The sequence below is a fragment of the Ctenopharyngodon idella genome, chromosome 14, assembly GCF_019924925.1.
Source record: "Ctenopharyngodon idella isolate HZGC_01 chromosome 14, HZGC01, whole genome shotgun sequence".
NCBI lineage: Eukaryota > Metazoa > Chordata > Actinopteri > Cypriniformes > Xenocyprididae > Ctenopharyngodon > Ctenopharyngodon idella.
Window position 1 is genome coordinate 10,335,354 of NC_067233.1, and position 25,715 is coordinate 10,361,068.

The 25,715-nt window shown below is 37.7% G+C and overlaps 3 protein-coding genes across 4 annotated transcripts; all 3 read right to left on the minus strand.

Moving 5' to 3' along the window:
* Positions 1-439: 439 nt before the first annotated feature.
* Positions 440-14,849, minus strand: atl3 (atlastin 3). Its single transcript, XM_051860669.1, has 14 exons — positions 14,684-14,849; positions 13,370-13,597; positions 13,068-13,202; positions 10,605-10,709; positions 10,450-10,500; positions 8,225-8,281; positions 6,152-6,244; positions 5,918-6,056; positions 5,034-5,161; positions 4,892-4,948; positions 4,736-4,807; positions 3,664-3,855; positions 3,322-3,561; positions 440-1,810 (listed from the first exon to the last, which is right to left on the minus strand). The coding sequence occupies exons 2-14, from the start codon at positions 13,571-13,573 to the stop codon at positions 1,742-1,744; spliced, it is 1,542 nt and encodes a 513-aa protein (XP_051716629.1). The 5' UTR covers positions 13,574-13,597; positions 14,684-14,849; the 3' UTR covers positions 440-1,741.
* Positions 14,850-15,501: 652 nt separating this feature from the next.
* Positions 15,502-21,420, minus strand: si:ch211-145o7.3 (forkhead box protein N2). Of its 2 annotated transcripts, XM_051860674.1 has the most exons (5): positions 21,079-21,420; positions 19,973-20,579; positions 19,741-19,862; positions 19,533-19,588; positions 15,502-16,545 (listed from the first exon to the last, which is right to left on the minus strand). In XM_051860674.1, the coding sequence occupies exons 2-5, from the start codon at positions 20,531-20,533 to the stop codon at positions 16,253-16,255; spliced, it is 1,032 nt and encodes a 343-aa protein (XP_051716634.1). In that variant the 5' UTR covers positions 20,534-20,579; positions 21,079-21,420; the 3' UTR covers positions 15,502-16,252. The 2 variants fall into 2 exon arrangements, with proteins under 2 accessions (XP_051716634.1, XP_051716633.1); XM_051860673.1 differs by having other exon boundaries at positions 19,973-21,420.
* Positions 21,421-21,563: 143 nt separating this feature from the next.
* On the minus strand, positions 21,564-25,681 carry yif1a (Yip1 interacting factor homolog A (S. cerevisiae)). The gene is given in 9 exon segments (XM_051860676.1): positions 21,564-22,194; positions 22,289-22,382; positions 22,480-22,635; positions 23,631-23,688; positions 24,357-24,435; positions 24,735-24,839; positions 25,005-25,128; positions 25,130-25,247; positions 25,643-25,681. Coding segments are annotated over 9 exon segments (918 nt in total). The 5' UTR covers positions 25,674-25,681; the 3' UTR covers positions 21,564-22,041.
* Between the last annotated feature and the right edge of the window lie 34 nt (positions 25,682-25,715).

The following is a 25,715-nucleotide window of genomic DNA, read 5'->3' on the forward strand; positions in this document are numbered from 1 at the left end:
CAAATAAGGAAGCAAATGGTGACAGTCGTGAGCGCGCTTCAGCCAAAGCCGTGCACATCAGGCTGCTCGCGACTCCGATCGCCATATAAGGAAACAAGGACATTTCATTTCTATAGAAAAAAAATTCACACAGCACACGCTAGAGGGAGCGATGTACAGCAGCAAAGAATGAAACTGCAACGAGGGAAGAACATATTCCGCTGACCAATTAGGACAGAATAGCCTTTATCTACAAATTGTTATCTACAAAATAATGGTTCCCGTTCCATTTCCTCGCTTTTGTTCATTCGTAGACTAATGCAAACGAACGGCTGTTCAAAACGTGTCGATGAATGCTTACGGTCCTCACTGAAATGTTCTCAACGCTGACACCTAGTGTACAAAAGTTGACTCTTCTTGACATTCCTGCCTCTAACTGTATACAAAGAAGACCCATGAGTGCATTGCATGCTTATATCTTTATTTTTGGGGTTTATATATGTAAAGTGTATGTAACAGTAAAAATGATATACAGGGACAGAGAATGATCCCTGGTAAATCAGTTTAGGCAGGTCCACTCGATTGAAAATGTGAAGAGATCACAGGACACATTCAAAACCCCCAACTGAGGCTCTGGTGGAATGCAACAAAGAACAAATGTCACAAGGACACATTACAGACATGCCGTGGGGAGGCATACAAATATTGTCATTGTCTGTAAAAATCTGGGGGAAAAAAAAAAATTCTTTGAGGTACTATCATATGCCTGAAAACTGATTTTTCCAGGTATACTCTTTCACCACTACGTCATACATGAAATAAGAGGAATGTCATGACAAAAATGAAAACAGAAAGCAATAAGATGCAACAGTGCTCAGACCACTACAAAAAAGGAATCAAATAAGGTGTTTACTAATCTGATATGCAAACATGAACCTGATTACAGAATAGTCCACAATGACTGACACTTTTCCTCAAGACACTTTTAAATAGTTGATATTGGCTTTTCTATCAATACTTTCAGTCCAACTTAATGAAAGTGTCAGGATGGTTTTGAACACCCAACAACATGCCAGCAGTTAAAAAGGGGTGTACAGGACCAATCCAGCACTCAAGAACATTGGAACGGAATAAAATATATGTTTGTTACCCCGATGAAATCTAATACAAGTGAAACTTATCGACAGGATTTCCCATAGAAATCATACATGGGTGTATACAAGATGGAATGCATAGAAGGCCACAATTTGGTACAGAGATCATAAAACAAAGCTTTTGCAAAGGTCATATAATTATAGTGTGTACTTACACTTAATACTAAACATCATATCAAGCTCAAGCCTTAATGAAGTAAATGGCAGTTCATGTGCAAAGGTATTCCTGGCTAAAGAGAACAAACCAATAACATATCTACAGAGTGCAATCCAAAAGTTACACAACCCTGACTTGCTATGGAGGATGTCTTTGGCTGTACTGGAATGAACAACTGTAAACGTATCAATGCAGCTCTGTGGAAAGTTTAGCCCTTGTGCTAAATCCATACCTGTCCCTGAAAGACTGCTGGTTTGTGATATTTGGTTTATATTCATATTTATGTTGATCTTTAAAAATCTGGTTTAAGACATCTTGAAAAAAATCAGTCAACCTGCATTAGAAGTAGAAATTTAAGTGCTATGTTTGGAAGTGTGCGATATTTGGTATATTATTGGTCGCGTCTGTGCAGTTTACATCTGGTTCTGGCATCTTCGGTTTGTCTGTGAAGCTATCTTGTCTTCTTCTGTTGTGCAGCCACCTGACCCTGGGCTCTTGTCTTGTTTAACACATCTGTGGCCTGGAGAAAAAGGAAAAAAAAAAAAACAATGAAAAATTTCTAACCCTTATGGACAGTATAATATTTTTATGCAGATATACATTCCCCTAACTCAGATTATTGTTCATTGACTACTATTAGTATGCCATTCATGGGTTTATCTCCCTTGAAAGTATAAACATTAAGCCTCCCAGGCACCATCTAAACATTGAGAGCAGTCCACTGTCAATCTCTTTCCAGCTGAACCTATAGCAAGAGTTAGGGGCGTGGCTTCTGTAGCAGGCATTAAAGATTAAACAGGTCATGACAACGTCAAAGCAAAAGGGGAAATTATGATGCTACATGCTAAACAGACTCTTAAAAGGTTAGTTTACCCAAAAATGAAAATTCAGTCATTAATTACTCACTCTCGTTCCACAACCGTAAGACCTTCGTTCATCTTCGGAAAACAAATTAAGATATTTTTGATAAAATCCAATGGCTCAGTGAGGCCTGCATTGTTGTATCACTGTTCATGTGAGTACAGTGGTTTAAACTTAATGTTATGAAGCGACGAGAATACTTTTTTTAGATATTATTGAACTTTATTCAACAATATCTAGCGTTGGACAATTTCGAAACACTGCTTCATGAAGCTTTGAAGATTTACAAATCTATTGTTTTGAATCAGTGGTTCGGAGCACCAAAGTCATGTGATTTCAGTAAACGAGGCTTCTTTATGTCACAAGTGTTTCGAAATTTCAATGGTTCACGTAACTTTCGCAGTTTGATACGCGCTCCGAACCAGTGATTCCAAGCTTCATGAAGCATTCTTTTGAAATTGCCCATCACTAGATATTGTTGAATAAAGTCTTTATTTTGTTTTTTGGCGCACAAAAAGTATTCTTGTCGCTTCATAACATTAAGGTTGAACCACTGCAGTCACATGAACTGTTTTAAATATAACTTTAGTACCTTTCTGGGCATTTGAAAGTGTAAATTAACTTGATGTCAATGCAGTCCTCACTGAGACATCGGATTTTATCAAAAATATATTTTTTTGTGTTCCGAAGATGAATGAAGGTCTTACGGGTGTGGAACGACATGAGGGTGAGTAATTAATGACAGAATTTTCATTTTTGGGTGAACTAACCCTTTAAGACAAATGTAACAGTATATAATGTGTGTTTAGATGTGTCCAGTGTAGATAGCCTCAAACAGTTGTGGGCGTCATGTCAAAAAATGTGCCTGGTGCGGATACATTGGATGGGTTTATTATAAGTGTGTTATTAGCCTATTCAATTGCTTACTCATGACACATAGCAACAGAGCTAAAAGTATTCCTAATATTTCAGTTCTTTTATTGAATGTAGCTACTTTTACCTGTTCAGACATGCCTTCATGCCTTCGGAAGTGCAATGCGTAAAAGGGGGCATTTGCAAGATTGTTTGAAAATATGCTTTATTTTTGTAATTCTGATAGATGCCACTAGTGTCATAGAAACTATATACTTCACCTTTAAATAAAAATATTGATTAAAGGAATATATTTACCTGCTCTAGTATTACTCCAGCAGCTTGGTCTATGGCTGTGCCTACTTCTCTGTACTGGCCAGAGTACCGGATAAAGGCCCAGGTCAGCATAGCCATCATGGCTATACCAACTACACAGTCACATGCAAAGGAAATAGTTTCCAGGCCAACGAAGAGCAAAATTACTGACAGCACATACAGGAGGCAGACCAGAACAAACAGCACTGCAGGTGTCCGGAAAGCGCTGAAAACATTCTTGGACTGAAAAGAAAGAAAACGTGTAAAATGAAATCCATGAAATATATATATACATATATATATTTTCACATGAATTCTTTCGATGCTTTTTCACAATGCCGTTACCTCATTGTGCTTTCTGAAGGACTCCCACAGCTCTATCAGCTCTGTTTCCAACTGTTCCTGGTAACGGTTACAGAAATCCCGCCCACCCATCTTCTTCGTGTTGGAGAAGAGATGAAGGGCCTCCTGCAGGAAGAAGCGGTGCTTTTCCTCCAGTGAATCAGGAGCCACATAAGGCAGATCTCCACCACATACCTAACAGCGAGTGGGAATTTATGAAAAAGAAATAAAAAGGACATTATAGGTTTATTAAGGTTAAATGGATATTATGTTTAGAAATCACATGCCAATGCAAATGTCAATAGTTTGCAGCAGAAAAAGTGTATCTGTGAGAATTACTCTGAGCCTTAACCAAGTGAAACACAATAAAAGTGACAGTGAGGCAACAATTTGTCTGTCTCTAGTTTATTATTTAAAGGGTTAGTTCTCCCCAAAATTAAAATTCTGTCATTAATTACTCACCCTCATGTCGTTCCAAACCCGCAAGACTTTCGTTCATCTTTGGAATGCAAATAAAGATCTATTTGATGAAATCTGAGAGCTTTCAGTCCCACATAGACAGCTTCACAACTACCACTTTGATGCTTCAAAAAGTTCATAAAGAGATCTGAAAACTAATCCAGCTGAATTGAATGGTTTAGTCCAAAATTTAAACTGTTTGATTCATATGAATTAGTTTTACAAACTCTTTATGAACTTTTTGAAGCGTCAAAGTGGTAGTTGCGTAGCTGTCAAAGGAGGGACACAAAGCTCTCAGATTTCATAAAAAAGATCTTCATCCGTGTTCCGAAGATGAACAAATGTCTTACGGGTGTGGAACGACATGAGAGTGAGTAATTAATGACAGAATTTTCATTTTGGGGTTAACTAACCCTTTAAGACATTTGATTATTTCTCAGAATTTGCAGGAAAACTTCCTGAATCCAAAACATCGATCTTATGCTAATGTGAAAGTAAATGAACATGAATGATTCATGATTTTCAGGGGACAAAACATATTCAACAATTGTATGCATTAACCTTTCGGGAGGGACTGTACACATAACAAGTGTTTAACATATTCCAGGTAACATACCTTCTCCATATTCTTGTAGTACTGATCTTTAGCTGACGCCACGGCCGCAAGGTTATTGGCCTCTGCTGTAGCCTGAATGAGTCAAAACATTACTTCAAAACCATGAAATCTTGTAATAAAGCAATATCAAATATTAGTAAAACTGTATTATGTTACCTCTAGCATGGATTTTGGGTGTGGAAGGTCTTCTCCTTGATATATCTTAATATATGCCTAACAAATTAGAAACAAAACGCATAAAAAAAATGCTGTTCAACCAATAAGGACCAAGATGTTCATAAGCCAGTTGTGTGCTCACTTTGAAGTACTCCAGGAGGCCTCTGCAGGTCACCTTATTCCCATTGATCTCTTTCACAGCCAGCTTGTCAGTCTTGAGCAGGTTGGGAATGAGTTCACACAACTGTTCCTTAAACTCTGGAGCCACATCTGAGAATCAATGATGGAGTAATTGTTTGAGAGAGTTAGAACATGTAAACACAAAAAATAACATAAAAATGCCAGTATAAAATGAGGAACTGAAAATGCAGACGAAACCTACACAATGAGATAAGCAGATATCAGGTAGTGTTGACCAAAATACACTTTATACACTGTGATTTGGGGTCAGTAAGATTTTTTTCTGACTTTTAATTCGGCAAGCATGCTTTAAATTGATCAAAAGCGACAGTAAAGACATGTTACAAAAGATTTATATTTCAAATAAAGCTGTTCTTTTGAACTTTCTATTAATCAAAGAATCCTGAAAAAAAATGTATCATGGGTTCCACAAAAATATTAAGCAGTGCAACGGTTTTTAACATTGATAACAACAAGAAATGTTTCTTGAGCAGCAAATCAGCATATTAGAATGATTTTTGAAGGATCATGTGACACTGAAGACTGGAGTAATGATGCTGAAAATTCAGATTTGACTTTTAAATTGTGGGTGTATGTTGCATCCCACCACACTGTATTTTTTTTTAACCATTTCTAATAATTTGTCAAACAAATCTAATCATGAAGTAGTATTAAAACGTACTGTAACCAATCACAAAATTGGTGTAAATGTGTTTTTCGAAAAACAATTAATTATTGTGCTTTCAAGTTGAATATTTGCTGGCAGTATCAAATGCTCCGGTACTTGTGCCCATCTCTAGGTAAAGGGTGTAGTGTGAGTAGTAAAACATGAATGAAGTGTAATACCACACAGCTGTCCCTTGAAAGCAGGGCTTGTTGCCACCTTCAGGCCAGGGTGTGGTAAGAGAAAACAGGAAATGGAGGTGAAACAGGAGTGAATGTGCTCTCTCACTGTCTGAAGCTCCTCATGCTGAGTCTGCTTCACCTGAACACCACCACACAAACACACAAGAGAGATATCACTGCAGACAAACACACAGTTGAACATATAAAGTACCTTAAGTGTTCTTAGTCACATACTTGCAGACGTTTGTCCAAGAAATTGCTTCCTCCTTCAAACCCGTATTTGTACTCATAAGGGAAACTCCAGTCTCTAACCAAGAACATAAGCGACTGTGGGCAAGAAAAGAGTTGTTCTGACATTAAGGAAACATGCAAAAAATTGAAAACATTAAAGTTTTCTTTACTACACACACGCACAGACATGTTTGTCTAGATGCAATCTGAAAACCAGCTGTTTCAAGTTATTCATCTGTCCTGAGCTCTCAAGACAATGTTGTCCTTGGTTTTATATTAATGCAGTAATTTTGGACGGTACTACCATTGTAGAATCGTGGTATGGATATAAATACACTGCTCAAAAAAATTAAAGGAACACTTTTTAATCAGAGAATAGCATCAAGTCAGTTAAATTCCTGGGATATTTATCTGGTCAGTTAAGTAGCAGAGGGGGTTGTTAATCAGTTTCAGCTGCTTTGGTGTTAATGAAATTAACAAACGGTGCACTAGATGGGCATTAATGAGACGACCCCTAAAACAGGAATGGTTTTACAGATGGAGGCCACTGACATTTTTTCCCTACTCAACTTTTCTGACTGTTTTTCACTAGTTTTGCATTTGGCTAGGGTCAGTGTCACTACTGGTAGCATGAGGCGATCCCTGGACCCTACAGAGGTCGCACAGGCAGTCCAACTCCTCCAGGATGACACATCAATACGTGCCATTGCCAGAAGCTTTGCTGTGTCACCCAGCACAGTCTCAAGAGCATGGAGGAGATTCCAGGAGACCGGAAGTTACTCTAGGAGAGCTGGACAGGGCCGTAGAAGGTCCTTAACTCATCAGCAGGACCGATATCTGCTCCTTTGTGCAAGGAGGAACAGGATGAGCACTACCAGAGCCCTTCAAAATGACCTCCAGCAGGCCACTGGTGTGAATGTCTCTGACCAAACAATCAGAAACAGACTTCATGAGGATGGCCTGAGGGCCCGACATCCTCTAGTGGGCCCCGTGCTCACTGCCCGGCACCGTGGAGCTCGATTGGCATTTGCCACTGAACACCAGAATTGGCAGGTCCGCCACTGCGCCCTGTGGATTTCACAGATGAGAGCAGGTTCACCCTGAGCACGTGACAATGTGAAAGGGTCTGGAGAAGCCGTGGAGAATGTTATGCTGCCTGTAACATCATTCAGCATGACTGGTTTGGTGGTGGGTCAGTGATGGTTTGGGGAGGCATATCCATGGAGGGACGCATAGACCTCTACAGGCTAGACAATGGTACCCTGACTGCCATTAGGTATCGGGATGAAATCCTTGGACCCATTGTCAAACCCTACACTGGTGCAGTGGGTCCTGGGTTCCTCCTGGTGCACGACAATGCCCAGCCTCATGTGGAGAGAGTATGCAGGCAGTTCCTGGAGGATGAAGGAATTGATGCCATTGAATGGCCCCCACACTCGCCTGACCTAAATCCAATAGAACACCTCTGGGACATTATGTTTTGGTCCATCCGACGCCACCAGGTTGCACCTCAGACTGTCCAGGAGCTCAGTGATGCCCTACCATACAAACTACTGAGTACCATTTTGAGTTGCTGCAATGAAATTTCAGCAAAATGGACTAGCCTGCTGCATCATTTTTTCACTTTGATTTTCGGGGTGTCTTTGAATTCAGTACTCTGTAGGTTGATAATTTTAAATTTCCATCAAACAATGTGGCATCCTTTCGTTCCTAACACATCACCCTGTCCATATCAGTATAGATATCCCCCATGATATTTTTCCCCATTGAGATCTGATGTGTTTTCAAAGTGTTCCTTTAATTTTTTTGAGCAGTGTACAATGGGACATAAATATGGTGATCATTCAGTATAATATTTTGCCACCTGATACCATCATAGTAACATGGTGTCACCAGAGATCTTTTTAGGTCCCGAGGTTATTCTGCTTACGAAGTTAAATGAGTGCCAAGTAAAACCCACAAATTTGAAATACAAATGTGAGCACAGAAGGCACGTGTCACTACAGGTACATGCAGAGACAAAGACATTTAAACAGAGATGACTACAATGTCACCATCAGCAGTGTGTGTTCATACCTGGAAAGGCTTCTGAAAGATTTCATCCATTGCAAGTCGGCCGTACTCTGTAAACAGCTGCACACACAGATAAAAATGACAGGTGTAATAAAGTTAGAAAAGCAATAAAACACCACAATGCTAAAAAAAAAAAACAAACAAAAAAACACTTATAATTGTGGTATACTGTATGGTCTGTATAGCACAGTTAAGTAGAGAGATGCATCAGCTGGGTTGTCGTCCGCCAGCAAGTTGATTGGTGAGGTTGATGCGATTATTTTCTATTTTTTTGTTTTAGCTACATTTTTAACAGCAGTGCTTTAAAAGCGATGAATTTAGATGCACAACTTCTTTCACAGGGTCTTAGCATGCTGAGAGCTTGTTCCAAAATATCCAAAATAAATCAAGAAATAAATTTCAAAACAATTATAGCTGAACTTGACAGCTTTATGCAGTAAAAGATTATAGATATTTAGCCTATTCGTTAAATTGAAGGGAACACAATACGTCAATATGTTCTCTAAATGTAATGTCTAAGGAGAAACACTTGTATTAAACACTTGTGCTAGTTGTATTAGCAACTCTGAAAATACAACTTAGAACTTATATCCATTACTTTTTAATTCATTTTACAAATAAGCAGCATGAATCGCTCTGCTCCTGAGTCCCAAGCACTAGAACAGGGATTGGCAACCTATGGCAGGGAGGGATAATCACTGGCATGTGACAATAGCTAAAGAGGTGTATTTAATTTAAATAACAGATGTACATTTTGAGTTTTGTGATAAATCTTCTGTTGTTTAATTGTTTATTAAGTTTTTTTTTTTTTTTTTTTTTTTACACCATGTTAGCATCATGGCTATTTACATGGCAAACACAAAGGTCAATATCATAATCCATAAAATTTACATTATTATATAAAACATTTTAGCTAGACATAAGATAGAAAATCTAAAATACATTCGGGTGGTACATTTTGAACCTAGTGAAGACGACTTGGTCATGCCTTGGTTTGAAGTTATGAAAGACACTTCTTATACTAGGGTTTATTTCATACAGTTTTTCGTCCCATTCTTTCTGCCCCTTATTAGTGATGTATAAGATAATTACTGGTCTAAAATTAGAAGGTAGTATTTGATAGTCAGATATTTCCAGGTCAAGCGCTTCTCTGGCAGCCGTGTCCACTCTCTCATTACCAGTCAGTCCAATGTGACTTGGAACCCAGCAAAAGATAATATTAAAGTTTTCCTTCTTTAGAAGATCTAATTTAGTTAAAATTTCAACAATTATGGGGTGATCAGTCTTTACGGATTCAAGTGCTTGAAGACAAGATCTTGAGTCAGAGGCAATTAAAAAGTTCAGTTTTTAACTCTTCTGTTGTTTAATGAATATTTGCTGCTTTATTTAAGTGTTGTGTGTTACCATGATGGTGCTTTGTGTTTGCGTGAATGACTCTGCACCTTCTATACTAATATAAATCAGCTTATGGAAAGGACTTGTGATAAACTTCCTCATGTGGCTTCCACTTTTTAGGTTTACATTTTTACTATATTTTTTACAGAATTATTCTGGCAACCACAGCTGCCTGGATTTTTTTGTAAAAACAGGATTTTTTTCATTTTTTATTACAGTGAACAGTTCACACAACCAGAGGTGTGCTTCTGTGATTATCCCTCCGCGTGTCATAAAGTTGCCAACCGCTGCACAAGGATATGAAAATAACTTTTACTGTACCTTTTGATCACACTGCAAAAAAGTGATGTTTTTCTCAGTATTTTTGGCTTGTTTTCAAGTGAAAATGTCTAAAGATTCTTAAATCAAGTTGCATTTACTGAAGATACAAACTGACATAAAATATTAATATGAATACTTAATTTTGTTCTTCGTTTTATATTTGCATCTCAAGTAAATGTGTCTTGATTTAAAGGATATTTAGATTTTTGTATTGGAAAACAGGAAAATAATTTTTTTTTCATTTTTTTGCAGTGCATGCAATATTTAATGCCAAGATTTTATGAATTTAATACTTTCTGCTCTGATTTAAGACCCTTTAAGGCCTTAATTTGTGTACGGATGAATTCATACTTTTTAAGACTATTTTAAGACCCACAGAAACCCTGCTTTTAATTAGTTCTCTGTGGTGTAATAAAAACACCATTTTCCCATTTAAAAATGCAGGACAGTCTCAAGACAAGTCAGTTTAGCTTGAGAATTCTGTATTCTTGTCTAGTTGTGACTTCACTTACCTGAAGTTGCTGTAGATCATCTTCCTGAATATTCTGTGACAGATTATAAATCTAGAAGAAAAAAAAAAAAAAAAGAGTAATTATAATTATGACACATTTCCAGTTTCCTTCTTTCAACTCATTTGTGGCAAAACTGTTAAGATGCATTTGGAAACCTGGATAGAGCTAGTCATGGTGCTGAGGGCAAAGATAGTGGCACAGTCTTTCACTGTGGACTGAGAATCAAACGCTCCTTGTGTGTCCATTAAAAGCACTGCAACCTACAGAGAAGAACAAAATGCTCCATTTTAGTACTACAGTTCTCCAAACTCAGGAGAGCAAGTGACCGGAAGTGGCAAGTGATTCAAGAATCAAACACATTAAGCCAGAATCACTGACGATAAAATCTTTACAGGAAATTACTACAAACTTACTATGAATCTGACTTTAGAGCTTGTGCAAGTTCAGTCTGCTTACTGGACAAAAACCACTAGACAAGATTTCAAACAGTAATAAATTTCATAATGCAACTGTCATAATGAATTTCTAGGGAACTGAAACTCATTAATACTAGTCATTTAGTTCTTCATTCACACAACATATCTCAAACATGCATGACCACTAGTGATAGGAACTGTAGGAAATTCAGTATCTCTGAGGAAGCAACAAACAATTAATCCAACTATTTTTGGTAATATTAATAAACGTTCTATTTATTACAACAAAATTCTAAAGTTCCTAACAAGCCTATTTAACTACACATTGTCATATAAAGAACCAGTTAGTAACACTGATCTCACAAACCTTAAAGGGTTAGTTCACCCAAAAATGAAAATTCTGTCATTTATTACTCACCCTCATGCCATTCCACACCCGTAAGACCTTCGTTCATCTTCGGAACGCAAATTGAGATATTTTTGTTGAAATCCGATGGCTCCGTGAGGCCTGCATAGGGAGCAATGACATTTCCTCTCTCAAGATCCATAAAGGTACTAAAAACATATTTAAATCAGTTCATGTGAGTACAGTGGTTCAACATTAATATTATAAAGCGACGAAAATATTTTTCGGAGCATTATGAATCAGCGTGTCGAATCAGCGGTTCGGAGCGCCAAAGTCACGTGATTTCAGCAGTTTGGCGGTTTGTCACGCGATCCGAATAATGATTCGATATACCGATTCATTATGCAACGAAGCATTTTTGCTGCACCAAAAATATTCTCGTTGCTTTATAATATTAATATTGAACCACTGTACTCACATGAACTGATTTAAATATGTTTTTAGTACCTTTATGGATCTTGAGAGAGGAAATGTCATTGCTCCCTATGCAGGCCTCACGGAGCCATCGGATTTCAACAAAAATATCTCAATTTGCGTTCCAAAGATGAACGAAGGTCTTACGGGTGTGGAACGGCATGAGGGTGAGTAATAAATGACAGAATTTTCATTTTTGTAATGTAATTGTAATGCCTTGCAGTTCAATAAGTCATTCAGATGTTAATTCAGTAACTGCTCCAGCTGATTCACTCTGTGAGTGAATGAATCATTTTGACCAATTAATAAAAAAAGAACCAGCTTGAAATCATTCAAACACAAATCTAAATGCACTGGTGATGCTGCTGGAAGTTTGTTGTTTTGTGCAATCAGCAGTGGACAACAAAGTAGAAGCAGATATTAAATATAGGGATACAAATAGAAACACCATTCACAAGCATTATTTCTCTCTCAAGAACTGCATGTTCGCAACTCTAATGGACTACAGTGTTCCCAGTGAAATTTCTGTCATTAATTACTCACCTTCATGTCGTTCCACACCCGTAAGACCTTTGTTCATCTTCGGAGCACAAATTAAGATGTTTTTGACGAAATCCAAGGTTTTTTTTTATCTCCCATAGAAAGCAACGAAATTACCACATTCAAGGTCCAGAAATGTAGTAAAGACATCGTTAAAATAGTCAATGTGACTGCAGTGGTTCAACCTTAATGTTATGAAGTGACGAGAATATTTTTGTGCACAAAAACAAAACAAAAATAACAACTTTATTCAATAATTTATTCTCTACCCTGTCAGTCTCCTACGCAGTTGACGCAGTGCAGTGCTTCCATCTTTACGTCCGAACGCCGGCTCAGTATTGGCTGATGCTGTTTACGTGAGCAGCATGACGTGTGCGTATAATGCTGACGCAGGAGCCGGCCAATAATGAGTCTGTGTTCTGACGTACAACACGGAAGCACTGCACTGTGTCTTCAGCGTAAACTGCATAGGAGAATGACAGGGTAGAGAGGAAATTGTTGAATAAAGTTGTTATTTATGTTTTGTTTTTGCGCACAAAAAGTATTCTTGTCGCTTCATAACATTATGGTTGAACCACTGTAGTTACATTGACTATTTTAACAATGTCTTTACTACTTTTCTGGACCTTGAATGTGGTAATTTTGTCACTTTCTATGGGAGATTTATAAAAAAAAAAAAAAAAAAAAAAAACTCTCGGATTTTATCAAAAATATCTTGATTTGTGTTCCGAAGATGAACGAAGGTCTTACAGGTGTGGAACGACACAGAAGTAAAACATTTAACCAGTTCTGAATAAGACTACATGACCACAGTGCACTGCCTGCTGTTGGGTGCTTGTTACCTCACTTCCATTCTCCTTCTGTACAATGAAAACTTCACTCCATAGCTGGATGCCGGTGGTCTCTGGCTCGGAGCCTCCTCTCCAGGAGAAACCTGTCAGGGGTTCATTTTGCTGCCCAAGCCAATCCTGACCAGGCTGAAGGGGACAAAATAATGAGAGGTGAATATATAGTAGGAACCTGCTCAAGAGCAGCACACCAATGATCTTTCAAAGTGGGAAATCTGAGCAAATTTTGCCTTAATATTAAATTATGTGCTGCATTACATGATCTGAATATTGAATGCACTGGTTTTCCTTCTGACCTTCTTATACATGTATCGGAGCATGAAATCCAAAAGGAAACTTTTCCCTTTTCGGAAGGCTCCAGCGACAGACACCACCACCACATCCTTATCTCGAACATCAGGCGCCAACAGAATTCGACTGAGCGCATCTGTATCCAGGTCAAAGGAGTGATCCTCCTTGTTGACTGTCACAATTTGAACTGGCCCAGGTTCACCCCGCATCCTCTGTCCTATATCACAGGCTTACTTTGGGAGACAATAAAAAATGTTTCAGCTTAATGCCAGCAATAAAATAAGGTCACACATTCATATTCGAGTGTATGACAATTATGATTTTGACCTTTAAAGCTAGCTGTTAATATCTGCTTGGAAATAATCGAAGAGAGCGTATTAAATCCATTTCTGAGAGGCATTATTGGGACAGTACGGACCTTGTTGGCTAGCAAGGCAGGGTTTGTTGGGAAACTGCGATGTGGCAAGCCAGTTAAAAGGTTCAAGCATGCTCTTCTACACTGACAGATTCCCCAGCTTGAATGTGACTCATTGTTTCAGTCATTCTGACTGCTTTCACTAGTGGGCAAATGTATACAATCAACACTGCTATGGAAACATCTTAAGAAATAGGCTAATTCACACACAGCCAATGGTATTTGCATATGGTGGAAAAGTTTGTGCACAAATGTGCACAAGTGAAACAACACACCCTGAGGAATAAAAAACACAGGTGGAACCGATCAAAAGAGGTGTGGAACAGAAAAACCTGCTGAAAAATGTCAGGAATTCCTGCCTGTCTCTTAAAAGAATATGTAATAAGTACAGACAATTACAGTATTGCTTAATGTGCATGTAGTACTGCAAGTAGAAACGTGGCAGTTGCCACTAACCAACTTTTGTCAAATATGATAAATGAACATATTAACTTGGTCATGACAACCATTAAAAGCAACCAGTATTGCTTTAAAACGTCTTCGGGGTCTTGTCAAACAATAGTAAATATTTATGAGTAAATCTGAAACAGTGCAGGCACCTCCTCTCCTTGTTCAGACTGGCTAAATTCCAGATCCTTTATATAATATTTTTCACATATGAACCAGAAATTGTTTACTTGGTGAGATCTTAAAAGATGCATGCATATTATTAGAATATAAAATCAAACTTGCTGATTTTAAACTAGCTATTCACTGTCGCCTCGCCCCAACATTGAGGAGTTTCTAAATCAAACCGACCACATATTTGAGGAACGGAAGAAACAGCCTAAGTAAGCTAACGTAAAAGTCTCTTAAGCTATCTTACATATTATCGACTTTAAAAGCAACCAATTAATTCCAGTACCTTATCCTTCGCTTTTCACTGCAGACCTTCCACGGATTCTGTTCAGAACATGAACGTTTCAGTTTTAATAAACACAACTTTGTCCGTCAAAGAACATCCCACCGCGCGTGTTGCTGGGAAATGTGGTTTTCACGGTAATAAATTTGCATACACTCCAACTGTAAACAGGCCACACAAGAACTACAACATCCAAGAGGACCCAGAGGAAACTCGCTTGTCAAGTGTGGTTTGTTCTTATGGTCCAATCAGAGGACATGAATATTATTGAGCCTATCCTAATAATTTATGTGCGTAAACCAAAATTTAATCCTCCGTTTTGTTTACAAATGAATTGAATATTACCTCTATGATTATATCATTGTACGCACATTTAGACCTGTTTTACTCGGTATGTCAATATACACTTATAATCGTTAGCTCAAGCCAACATGGAAATGGTATCAATACTACAAGCAATCCTTACAAAAAAAAAAAAAGTTTTGCCAGACACCTAGGGAGTGTCTTCTAGGTTTTCCATAATGAGTCATACTAGTTTGGCAATATTCATAGTGCAGCAAGGACCAAAAACCACCCATGAACATTCTCATTCACTACATTACACAACAGCTGGTATGCAGAGCTTAACCTAAATCTGTATAGCACGTTTGTGATTTAACACATTTCTACAGGGACATTTTACCTGCATTTTCAAACTGATTCTATATCACAAAACTATACAAATTATTGTTTTTAAACATTTATAGTTATTTATTCAGTTTTTTATTTCTTACTAATTAAAACTAAATATTTAATTTCATGGGAAAAATCAGGCAAAGATTTCATCATAATATTTCAATACTTTATTGCTAAATGAGATGCACATGAAGAGGATGGGTTCAGAGTGCCATTTAGTGTCAACCTGTTTAACATACTAAACTAAAAAAATAAACACGTGAATAAAGCAAAATATGACATGCATCATACTACACAGAAAACGAATCACTACAGAATGCTGTAGCATAATAATAATCAACCAGAAATAAGGGTTAGATATTAATATTTTCATCTACCTAAACTAAAAGCTGGCAGTTTTTCTCAATAATACTTGAATATGTTCATAATTTTGAACAATTTGAACAATTCCATACTGTAAAAACCTAATTTTCTTTACAAAAAAAAAAAAAAAAAAAGGACATCAGAACTTTATCCCTCTAATTTTAACCTAGAATACAACAAATCTTTAGATGAATTTTAATGGGAGGGACTTAATGAACAATGGCATGGAAGTGCATTAAATATTACTTGTCAAACATGACAATAAACAATAAATATTTTGTTCTTAATGACAGTTCATCATTTTCCAGATGCTTTTTTCAGCCAAATTACATGCAATATACTAATACCAAGGATACCCTCACAGTGCTGTTGTCAGTTGCTACAAATGTCTTTTCAAATCACTACATTATTTGGGATTGCTTATGTTGCACCTTTTATTACAGTAAGTAAAAGTTCAGGCAGTTATAAAGTGTCAATAGTACATCAAGCCCAGAGTTTTCACAGTGGCCACATCTCCCCATTAACCCTCCTCTCTCAGTGGTTTCCTCCCGCGAGGTCAAGCAGTGACCCTGCAGCTTCCTGAGCCTCTGCATCAAGCTGCAGTATCTCAACCGTCTCCAGGTCCAGCTCTGCGTCTCCTGGAAGAACCAGGTACTGATATTGCTGATACTGATAGTAGTGTAACTCAATGTAACCGCTGTCTGCCAATGGATCTTTCTCTGAATCCTCGCCAGCAACCTCTGTAAGTTCCACAGACTCCATGGGGACCAGCTCCTCATGATCTGGTATCAAAGAGCACGGCGGGTTTGAGGACAGAGAATCTAGATCTGAGGAACAGTGGGAAAGTGGTGGATTTAAGACAATTGTACCATACAGAACAGGTCTGAATTTTGTGTGATAGTCACTCTATGGGACTCTACTCTACATGAAACTTTTTTTGCCCCATCGGAACCAAACCAGCATAGAAAGATTCTCTTGGAGTCTGAATATCAAAAGTTATCAAAAAAAAAGTTGAAATTTTGATTCAGGGTCGCTAAGAGGCGCCAAAACGTTCAAAATGGGCGGAGCCAGTTTTACTAAAATGGCTATAACTCTTGTACAAAATGAGATATTTTCACCAAACTTGGTACACGTGTAGGAGCTCAATCTTTGTTTTTTTACCATAAAAAATGCGGTAATTGGACACTTGGTGGCGCTATAACTTGAAAAAAACCTGAAAACAGCTATAACTACGCAACCGTTAGTCCGATCGACTTGAAAATTGGCATGCAGCGTCTTAGTCCAAGGGGGCATGATAGTCAATGAGGGCATTGGTGTATCTCGAAAAACATGGCCACCATTGGCCAATGAAGTTTGAGCACCTATTAGACAAGGTTAATGGAGGCCGATCGAAAGGAAACTCAGTGTGCATGTTCGACTCATGGGCCTAGAGGTCTGTAAGAATTTTGAAAGAAATTGGCCACTAGTTGGCGCTAACGAGTTTTACGGCTCTGCAATCACGTGGCGTTTCACACATACACACAATATTTGATAGACCTCCTCATGCTGAACAACTTTGCCTCAAGAACCACTGCTGTCAATCAAATCATTCATTAAATATTCACGATTATGTAAAAAAACTACATTTGCAAATTAGTCCTAGGTTTTTTGCCTAATTCAAACAAGTGCAGTACAATTCTCTGGACTCTCTAGATCAATAATTATCAAAAAAAAGTTGAACTTTACCCTTTGGATAGCTATGACAGGGTCATTTAGGAAATGGGCGTGGCAAAATATACTCAAAAGCCTATAAATCCTAAATGAAAACTCAGAACTTCACAAAATTAAGTGAGCACATGCAGCATATGACTCTAAAGAAGCATGCCAACTTTTATGGAGATCGGACCATACGTGTTGCTATAACTGTTAAAAACCATATATTTTCAATGGTAAATTGTCTGTTTTGGCTGAAAATGGTCTGTTCCTTCTATGATTTAAGTAGTTACATGCTTGCTAAAAAAAACTTAATATCTTTTTACGCATATGTGCTTAAAGGCCTTAAATACTTGAACTTTTTCTTTCATTCACAAAAAAAAAACCCACTAACAAATACCAATTACTGTACTGTTCCATTATTATTTAATTAGTAGTATATGGTAAAAGATGTGTGCATATGAAGAGAGCAAACTGTCCATTATGTGAGACTTCTTTACTTAAGTGACCCTGTAATAAAACAGCCTGACACAGAGAGGACGGCCATTATGTCAGGGTGGCTATAGGTTGCTAGGGTAATGTCTGGCTGTTACCAAGGCAACAGCTCACAAACATACCGTGTCTGGAAAAAGTGGATAAAGGCTAGCAAACTAAAAAAGTGCATGTGAGAGAAGCTAGCACCATTTCATACACTACCGTTTCAAATGAGATTGATCGAACGTGACAGTAAAGGCATTTATAATGTTACAAAAGATTTCTATTTCAAATAAATGCTGTTGAACTTTCTATTCATCAAAAAATCCTGAAATCCTGAAAAATATTATGCCAGCACAACTGTTTTCAACATTGATAATAATAATAATAAATGTTTCTTGAGCAGCAAATCAGCATATTAGAATGATTTCTGAAGGATCATGTGACACTGAAGACTGGACTAATGATGCTGAAAATTCAGCTTTGATCACAGGAATATATTACATTTTAAAATATATTAAAATACAAAACAGTTATTTTAAATTGCAATAATATTTCACAATACCACTGTTTTTACTGTATTTTGATCAAATAAATACAGCTTTTTAACATTAATGTAAGTACTTTTAAACTTTTAAGAACTACTTTACATGTCTGTTTTATGCTGATAGATTTTATATATTTTTATAATTAAGCTGTATGTATGATATTATAGGTGTTTTGGTATGTTGTGTTGTATGTGTAATTGATTGTTTGTTGGTATGACGAGATGAGACCAAAGACAAATTTTCAGCCATGGCTGGACACTTAAAGGGTTAGTTCACCAAAAAATAAAATTTCTATCATTAATTACTCACCCTCATGTCATTCCAAACCCGTAAGACCTTCATTCATCTTCAGAACACAAATTAAGATATTTTGATGAAATCCGAGAGGTTTTTTTATCCTCCATTGAAAGCAACGAATGACCACATTCAATGTCCAGAAAAGTAGTAAAAACATTGTTACAGTGGTTTAATGTTATGAAGCGACAAGAATACTTTTTGTGCACAGAAAAAAACAACAAAAAAACAACTTTTTTCAACAAAAAGTCATTCTGCTAAGCTATTTTCGCTTCTGTGTTCACGTCTGAACGGCACCTCGGTATTGGCCAATGCTGTTCACATGAGCAGCACGGGGCATGCGTGTGATGCTGACGCAGGAGCCAGCCAATAATGAGCCGGCGTTCGGATGTAAACACGGAAATGCAGCACTTCTCCAACTGCGTAACAGACTGACAGGGCAGAGGATAAATTGTTGAATAAAGTCGTCGTTTTTTTTTTTTTTTGTACACAAAAAGTATTCATGTCGATTAATAACATTAAGGTTGAACCACTGTAGTCACATGGACTATTTTAACAATGTTTTTACTACTTTTCTGGACACTGAATGTAGTAATTTCATTGCTTTCAATGAAGGATAAAAAAACCTCTCGGATTTCATCAACAATATCTTAATTTGTGTTCCGAAGATGAACAAAGGTCTAACAGGTGTGGAACGACATGAGGGTGAGCAATTAATGACAGAAATTTCATTTTTGGGTGAACTAACCCTTTAACTTAACTTAACTCGACTTTCATCAGAGTTAAATTCAAAAGTTGTGACTGACCTGAAATTTCCATGGTCTCACCCAAAATGTTCTGCCCATTATCAGTCGCCTCCAACCTGTTCAGAATGGAGGTCAGATATACTTGTTTGAGTATCACATATCACAATGAAAGAGTCATTTGTTCATCTGACGTCACGCATATTAAATCAGATAATTCAATATAAGCATCATACAGCTGGTGTATTAAAAGAAAGCAAATCAAACTCACAAAACAGGCTTGTTCAACAAGTTGCTGTTGGTACGATGGCAATAATGTGTTTTCTTAAGAACTTCCAGAAGAGCTGGCCGATATTCTGGACAAACACGCCATAATGAGCCCTTTCCAACAGACTGTAAAACAACACAGGAATATTTCATTAAACAAATTAAGCAATCTAGACAAGAAAAGATCTGAGAAAATTCTGATTAATGTGTTTTGTAAGTAAAGGGGTCTGACGCACTTGACTCTTGTCTCGATGTATTCGTTGGAAGCTCTTGCTCAAGGACAGGTTGTGTCGGACAGAGTTCCTCCATCCACCCGGAGCCTCTCTATAGTAGGGAAAGTTGTCGACAATCCACTCATAAATACCTTTCACTGGGAGTCTCTTCTCAGGCGAGTCTTCTATTGCCATGAAGATGAGACTGCTAAAAGAGTACGGGGGTTTGGCAGGGGTGGGAGGCAGCTGTTGGGCAGGAACGGGCTCTAACATCTGAGGCAGTGTAGTGATTCTGGGCAGGGGCTGCAAGGGCAACAGGTCCCCTCTTTGATGCAACCAGCTGAGGCAGGTCAGGTCATCCTGATCAGATACTGTGGAAGGACTCGGGCAGTGTGATCCTCCATATACCCGAGGGGTTGATGAAAAGTGAAGATAGGAGGCTGGGGTGGTTGGGGAGGAAGGGAGGGACGCAGGCAGAACAGCAGCAGGCTGTGGAAGAGAGGGGGATAGAGAAAGAGCTTCTGAATTATTCTGGGGGGAATGTAGAGGAGAATGGGGTGGCAGTGCTTGTGTGTCTTTCTCCATCTGTCTCCCAGCTCCTAGATACAGGTCCACACATTCACCTGTTGAACTGTAGAAACACAAACAGATTAATATTAATGCACTGTACATATGTACACACATGCAGGCATGTTCTTTAAAATTATTTTTCTTTCACAAAACAAGCACAAGGATTTAGAAGGTAACGGAGACTGTAAAAGTCATTGCCCTTCAACAGAAGTATAATTTTTTTTTCAACAGTGAGTAGCCTACACAAGCGAGTAAATCATTGAGCAAGGTAGTCAACCGAGAAATAACATACCATTCAACTGGTGCTAAACAAACACAGGTATGATGGACAGCTTGGACTAATTAATGCGAAATATGAACAGGCTTTTATGAGAGAGAAATAAAAATAGTTCGACTATTCTACCACCTAACAAACACAGAAAGCTAAGCCACATGGTCTATACACCTGAGAAAATGGCGCAAGAATATTAAGTTACATTTAGAATAATTACCCAAGCATTCATGCTCGCGTGAACGCTTTATGTCAAGACAAAAGAGCGAAAGAAGGGCGAAAAACTTACCTAAACAACTGGGTATGAATTTATAGCATTCAATCTCCAATTTTGTTCTCTTATATGTTGAAAGTTTCTGTCAAAGTGTTAAAATATCTGTAAAAGAAGCTATGTCTCGCACTATCCCGTCCTGTCTGCACTGTCCTTTCCCACGTTTCCTTGGAAACCAGAAGGACGCTTTGCAGCCGGCTCGCCTCCTGCGACCCCTCCTTAAAGAGACATGGCTGGATGAAATAAAGCCCGTTTGGTTTTAATTTTGGGGAAAGCCTTGATGTTGGCCGTTGGCAGCGATATATGTGGTGGAAAAGCATCTCAAGTTTAGCTTTTGTAATTCTAACATGCTTGCAGGATTTTGCCATAGGGTGTACAGCAGCTAAATAACGCCAACATAATAACACGTATATTGTGCCTGATCTGTCACAGAATATTGTTTGCATCCGTATCGTGCCAAAATAAAGTATTTTAATTGACAAGATGAAACAGTTCTACACACATTAAAAGCCTAAATTATGGACTTTATTTTGCTATAAAGAGGAAAACACTGCTATTCATGCACAGATAACCAGAAAAGAAGGACACTTGAGTTGACCATGTGTTCACCAATTACACATCACACAAGAATTACAGCACTGGGCAGATAAATTAGCATGCCTCTTAAAAAGAAGACTGGATTTTGTGACACTACAACAACACGGCAAAGTCACAAGAGCAGTCAAATTGTTATTTTCCCATTTTCTCCATGTGAAAACAATGACAGAAAAACACAAGCCTGTAAAAATTTTAAATTATATTTGACAACTGATCTGCAGATGATCTGCAATGCAGCCAATATTGAAGATCAGACCATATAAATCCTCGGTGGAAAAAAACACAATCATGGTAAGTCACTTTTCTGAAACAATGCCAAAGTTTGAAGCCATCCCAGTCCAGCATTGTCATTTTAAAGTCCCTTCATAGTATAAATACTGTAGGTCATCTGACCAAATGAGCGGTGAGCCAGTAAATGATGATTGGCTGAAAGACAGCAGATGCCACAGTTATGTACAAACGAAATTGAGGCTTGGTACTCGCTCCTGCACCTATGGAGTCTGCTGAAGACAGGATCTTCATTTTTAGAGAACGAACCTGAGGAAAAAAAAAAAAAAAAAAAATTAATTAAAAAATGAAAAACTTAAATGTGTAAGCAACACTTTTAGAGAAATTCCTAAATAAAACTCACAATAAAAAACATGAGGGCACAAGAAGACCAAGCAAGAGCAACGAAGTAGCCATCACTGCCAAAGAGCAGTCCACACAACACAGTGAAAATCATCCTGAAAGACAAAAGACAAAAAGAGTTTTTAATGCTAAATAAAAACACAACCCAATTACAAACTAGACTCTACTATATAATATCCAACTCAAACATACCCCACATATTTGTATCCACTGTAGGCAACAAGGTCAAACGTTGAGAGGTCTGTGTGAACTGTGAGCAAGTAAAGACTGAGCAACATGACTAGAACTTCAATAATCATCCACACCAGAGCTGTGCTTGCACACAAACCCAGAACCTCTGGACTGAACCTGAACATGTAGAGAAAACATACAAATTATAAATCATATATGTCATATGAAACATTATCAAACATGATGGCAACAATATTACTTAAAGGGTTAGATCACCCAAAATTAAAATTCTGTCATTAATCACTCACACTTGTGTCATTCAACATCCGAAAGATCTTCGTTCATCTTCAGAACACAAATTAAGATCTTTTTAATGAAATCTGAGAGCTTTTGGTCTCTCCATAGAGATCCAATACTACTACCACTTTCAAGGTCCAGAAATGTAGTAAAGACATCATTAAAGAAATCCATGTGACTCCATTGGATTACCCTCAGTTTTATGAAGTGACAAGTGCTTTGTTTGCTCACACAAAAAAAAAAAACATAATTTACCACTTTTTTTTTCGAAAATATTTATCTGCAACGCACGTTCACGAGAGCATCACGACGCATGCGTGTTGTTCAGACTCGTGCGTCAACGCAACGCACGTGCACGAGTGTTCACGAGAGAGTAGACATTGTTGCGTGAACCCGCTTTGGATAATATTTTGTAAATAAAGTGGTAGATTATGTTTTTTGGGCAAACAAAGCAATTGAGGTTGAACCACTGGAATCTCATGGAGTACTTTAATGAGGTCTTTACTACCTTTCGGGAACTTGAAAGTGGTAATTGCGTTGAATCTCTATGGAGGGACAGAAACCTCTCAGATTTCATTAAAAAGATCTTCATTTGTGTTCTGAAGATGAACGAAGGTCTTACGCATGTGGAATGACATGAGGGTGAGTAATTAATGACAGTATTTTCATTTTTGGGTGAACTAACCCTTTAAGAATGTGTCAGTGCTGAATGTACTGCTATGAATCCCATTTAATAGGGTCACATCAAGGTTACTGAATGTTATGGGCTAGTTGACTAATTAAAATGTATTTTTATACAAATCCCACAGGATGTCCAAGCTCTCCAGAATCTATAAAATGGCACATCAGTGTGCTTGATAATCACTATTACTCACCGTTTCTGAATTCCTAAAGCCATTCCTGCCAGCAAAATGTAGGTGATAAAAGCCATTGCTAAATGAAAAACAGAAGAACATTTGAAGAGGAAATCTAGACTGACAAACAGATAACTCAACTAATAATTGTAATAAGACTCCAAATCTATAAATTCACCAAGACACAATTTCTGCTATTACTATGATGCATACTATATGCAAAGTATGTGACTACAGATGCAAATAAAATGTAAGCATACTTCTGTTGTTCATACTTAATGTCTTGCAGCATTAGCAAAGCCTAGTACTCAAGGGAGCAGTAGAGTTCCCTTTAAATGTCTGAGCCATCAGGATGTGTAATTATTCAGGTAACTAGCTAGTTATAAACACGTTTATAAAATCTAACTTGCTCACAAAGATTCTCTTCAACTGCTGCTCTGCCATTAGCTGAAAAGTGACCTGTCTGACCTGAATAAAAAAATGGCCATAGGACAAGACAGTTTATGGAAATGTCCACCACAGCGGCACTTGTGGCAATGCTGAGAACGCAGTGCATACTGTGAATTGTGGTCTGACACATTTTTAGAGTGCAAGAATGAACAAAACTGAGCTTGCATTCACATACTTGCTTAATGTTTGTTTTGGGCCTTAAAAAAAAACACAAATTATTTTCAAGATATTTAATAATTAATGTTATAGATCAGTGATTTTTCAGGTTGCACAAAGCGAATAATAAACATCAATTACTGGGTATGTAGAGGTCTGGAGCGTTGACATCATGGCGTGGTGTGAGTGGAGTGTCTCTGTGGTAACGTACTTCCCAGTCCTAATGATATCAGAGTAAACATACAAAAAAGATTATTTTAAACCTGTTCAAAGAAAGGCAAGATAAACCTTTTAAATAATTTTGCAGTAAATTTGATTTTCTCAATACATCTGGGTGATGCAAGACAAGCTTGAAATTAATTTATGATAAAGTGACAATGTTAAAACTGATTAAATAAACTTTATGTGCTCAATTTAGAGTCAAAAAATTGACCAGCAAAGAAGTAATTCTGATTCAAATGAGAAAATAATGTTAATAAACATTAATTTTCTCTTTGATTCAGGGGATTAACATTTTACCTGATGTGTGTATGGGAAAATGAGAAGCATCAGTTTCTTCATGACATATTTGGTATCAACTGCAAAGAAATACTTCAGCTTGTTCACTGACATGAATCGGTTTATCTGCAGAAGAGATTACAGGGTGGGGAAAAAATCAATTACACAATTAAAATGAATAAACAGGTTCCAGAAGCAATGCATGATTGATATATATAGTTGGGTCAGTTGTTTCTGCACATTAACATATCATTTCATTTTGTACCTCCTAAGTTGAACATGGCATCTCACCTCTTTGTTCACAATATCCTTGCCTTGATTGGCAAGTGATGATCCATACATCATGGCAGCATTGGCCATTGGATCTGCAAAGAGGCTGCCCACCCCAGGCTCTTGACCTCCCTGCTGGCACTTCAGCCATATTATAACCTGAACTATAGTAGTTCTGGTTGTTCATGGGTGGAGGAACAGAACTGGTGTCATCGAAGAGAAGCGGACCCCCACTGGGTGGAGATGCTCTGGCTCTGGGTTTTGCTGCATGGATAATGCAAAAACAATTTTTTTTTTGGCATGATGAGAAATGACTGTAAAAGCAACATCCCCTTTGGAGAATTCTTCCATAAAATGTATGGCGGTTTATGATTCACAAATACTAGCATCATTTTTTCCATACCATTCTTTACTATGACCTGTGGTATAAAAGCAATCCATACTAGTTACATGTGATGTGGCAACGAGTTCACCCAGCACGTCATCAAACTAAGATATATAATTAGGACTAATCAGTTACTTTACAATCTGCATTGTACTTTGGTGCCAAACTACACGTGATGTAATCATTTCAGGCTTTGCTGATATTAAAGTACAGTGTGTTGTTGTCCACGTATGTCAAAGAACAACAACCTTTTGCCAAGTTCTATAATACGTACTTGCCCGATGTCCATGATGTTGAAAATCCATCTTCTCTCCTGCTTTGAATTCCAAAAATAATTTGATTAGCTT